General features: G+C 32.1%; 1 protein-coding gene across 1 annotated transcript; it reads right to left on the bottom strand.

Annotated features, from left to right (window-relative positions):
* Window positions 1-2,431: 2,431 nt before the first annotated feature.
* On the bottom strand, window positions 2,432-3,603 carry LOC122600690. Its single transcript, XM_043773444.1, has 3 exons — window positions 3,105-3,603; window positions 2,744-2,916; window positions 2,432-2,639 (listed from the first exon to the last, which is right to left on the bottom strand). Exons 1-3 carry the CDS (start codon window positions 3,549-3,551, stop codon window positions 2,594-2,596), a joined length of 666 nt encoding a protein of 221 aa, XP_043629379.1. The 5' UTR covers window positions 3,552-3,603; the 3' UTR covers window positions 2,432-2,593.

Raw genomic sequence — 3,603 nt, 5'->3', positions numbered from 1 at the left:
AATGATAAATAAAATATATGTTTATTTAGAGTTTATATTTACCTTAAAGTTTTAGAATCACATCAAAAACAGAACTAGTAAGCATAGTGGATGACGGCAAATAGCCTTGTGATTTCGAATCGTAAACTCAAAATTTTTAAGTCTTCATGTAAATCACTTATTATAAGTAATACAAATAATAAAAGTTGAATAATTGAGGGAAAAAATGACAATTTATTAATGAAAAAACGATCAATCAAATAAGGTTATTATGTCTTTTGTATTATTAATAAGCCAAGAATTAGAGTTGAATTATAATTCTAATAAGGAAATTGAATGTGTTATTAATATGTCAAAAGTTAGAGTTTAATTGTAAGTCTAATAAGGAATTTGAATCTATTTATAATTAAAAAAGTTAATTTAATAAAATAAATAAACTAAAAGGACACGTGTAGATCAATTATTACGCCACTTGTTGTTTTAAGAATATGTCAATCCTGTTTTAGTTTATTGGTAGATGGAAAAGTGAAGGTGGTGTTGTTATGCACCTAACTTGGGTAAAATCTCTCTCCCATACTAATTTTTTAATATTTAATATATAATGACTAAATAATTGGCCCCCATATAAAAAAATTAACATGTGAGAGGAATTCACCGAAATTGGGTGCTTAACAGCATCACCTTCGCTTCCCCCTATATTTATCATAACATGTATACTATATACAGGCCTCGTGCTTTCGTATACTTTGCTCTATGTTTAAGCCTCAATGCGAAAACGAGTATGGTATGATGAGCTTTGCAGTGGAGGTTCTTCATCATTCATAATCATTCATTTTTCACACTTTTTTCCACATCATTCACTTTCCAAAATTACAAGTCACATGCCGCGTGATGCATCTAGTGTTCGTCATCATATTTGTATATATTTTATTTTTATTTTTAGTTTATGTAATTCATTAAACAAAATAAAACTAATACAAGATATAATTGATACTTAAAACAAAATTACAAAAGTTAAAACATACAATTAAAAATGTATAAAAAGCAATTTTTTTTAGTAGAAAACAGTATCAAGTATATATAGAATAACCAATCTTGTTATATAAAATTTTTTTTGCAAACATTTAATATTAGTTATAAACTACAAAAGTCTTTTATATTTGCCCTTAAAAACTAGTCAAAGAATTAATAATGTATGATATCATGTAAGAAAAGGGTGAAAACATTCGAACATGGAGGTGTATTATGGTCAAATACTATAAAAGTCAGCTTAACTAAAACAAATATTGGCTTTTATGTAACTATCTAATTGGCTTTTTACTACTCTTATAACCTTCTATCAAGAGTACAAGACTACCAAATGGAATTGCCTGTTAGAGTTATAAACTTTCAAAATTAGGATGGACCATATGAGTAACTGGATCAAAATTTATAGAATTATATACATACATGTTATTATTGATGAGCTTTGTAGGGTGGACCTTGGCCGCCTGGGTATAGTGTGGCTCCGCCACCGTCTATCAATCAATATCTATTTTCTATCTATATTATATAATAAAAAAAATAGAATTTTACTTTTGAAAATATTTAAAAATATATAATATTTTTACTTAGCACCCTTAAAATATTTTTAGCTATATTAGCCCTTTAAATTAATGATTAAATTATCTTATGCGTACTGGATAGTCAATTTCTACCCGAAACATAAACGGGCCGGCCCTCGGTCCCACCTTTTTACATTCTTCGGTCTTCGGTCTTTTCTAGTTCGGACTGGTCTTTGGACTGTGCTCGTCCCTAATCTTATCAATCATTTATCTTTTAAAATATCTTCATTAACCATTTAAATATATTACGTTTACATCAATTATATACACCACTTGACGCATCATCTACCACCAACAATCGCTCCCACCACTAACTCGTAGCTGCCACGACCACCGTCGCATTACGCGGGTAACGTGCTAGTATATATGTTTGTTTGTTTACCTCGATGCACGCAAAACCCATCAATGGAAGGAGCCGATGCTAGTTGCTGATTCTTGTCGGTACTCGGTAGAGAGGGTGTAATGGAACCAACGAACCGATACTTGCCGATGGAAGGAACCGATGCAAAGTGCCTACTGCACCATTGCCTCTAACATGACGTTCAACGATTTATCGTTTTTAATCATATATATATATATATCCACATGTACATACATAAAAAGGAAAAAAAAAAGACCAAAAAAAAAACTGAAGACCCAACCAATCACCTATGGCGAAACTAATGAGGTACAGTAATAAACATGGTGCCAAACTGCCAATGGCATCGGATTAGATGCTCAACCAATAATGGCCAAATTGATGTGCCAAACATAAACATGTTTGATAGTTTGATATCGATAAAGGTTAGGGTCAATTTTAGATATTTACATATATTTAAATCGACCGCAACAATATCGGTCCTCAAAAGTTGATACAAAAGAAATGCGCCCATCAATTACTTAAAATCTAATTCAAAATTTTTACTCTGATATAAAAAAAAAAATGTACATTGTAAATTATTAGTACCTATAATCTAAATTACACCAAAGTTATGGATCCAAGGTCAAACAGCTGTGTTATTTGCACCTTTTCATTCAGCATCCCAAAGAAACCCAGCAAAAGAAGCCCAAACATGACTGCCATCATCAAATCAAATCAAAATCCATCAGTAAAACCATTTAACAAGTAATGAATTAATAAAGCTTAATAAAGAAGATATTCATCTTAATTAACTAATTACCAGTCATGAGGAGAAGCTCTAACTGCTTGTTCAAAGTAACTCTGTGCACTCACTGCATCATTTTGTGTCTCCCAAATCAAATCAGCATACATCGACAACACATTTCCGTCGCTTGGATTAGCAATTATCGATCTGTTGCAGTATTCCTTAGCTTTTGTAAAATCACCTTGTACCTGTTTTGCAAGATATATAGTCTATCAAAATTTTAAATAATAAAGGTTTATGAGCAGAACATCATTTTTAAATGGGCTAATGCCTAATTGACCCATAATTTCCCTTTAATCGCGTCTTTATTTGTTTTTATAACTTTAGTTAGTCGACTAACAAATCATAGATATATATACATATGTGTATATCATACCTCTTTGAGGTACTTAGCATAATTGCCAAGAATCAAAGAGTTCCCTGGGTTGGCATCAATCATATTCTGATAATAAACGTCTATACCGTCTTTCTCATGATAATCAGCATCACTATTTCCACCTTTGCAGCTCCTCCCACCGTCCATCCCTCCACCGGTACCATCCTCATCCAAGGCTATATAAGGAACCACACAATGTGTATGATGAGTATTTGGTGAACTCTTATGGTGTGAGTAAGAAATAGCGACTAAATCACTCGCTGGTGATTTCTTGGTGATCTTTTGAGATGTATTACTTGGTGAACTCGACGAGTACAATGAAAATGTCGTCGGTGATATCGAATTCTGGTGGATGACATGGTGTTCTAGTGAGTTTAATCTTTGGGGTTTTGTTGTTGTACATATGAATGTGGGATCACTTGAACTCATGAGTAGCATTTTGAACATTCTATTTAACTTTAAAACCCCTACAAAAGGTTAAGGTTGGGAAAGAAAAGAG

The sequence above is a fragment of the Erigeron canadensis genome, chromosome 5 (genome assembly GCF_010389155.1).
Source record: "Erigeron canadensis isolate Cc75 chromosome 5, C_canadensis_v1, whole genome shotgun sequence".
NCBI lineage: Eukaryota > Viridiplantae > Streptophyta > Magnoliopsida > Asterales > Asteraceae > Erigeron > Erigeron canadensis.
The sequence above is the reverse complement of the archived record's forward strand: the minus strand, read 5'-3'. Positions and strand labels throughout refer to the sequence as shown.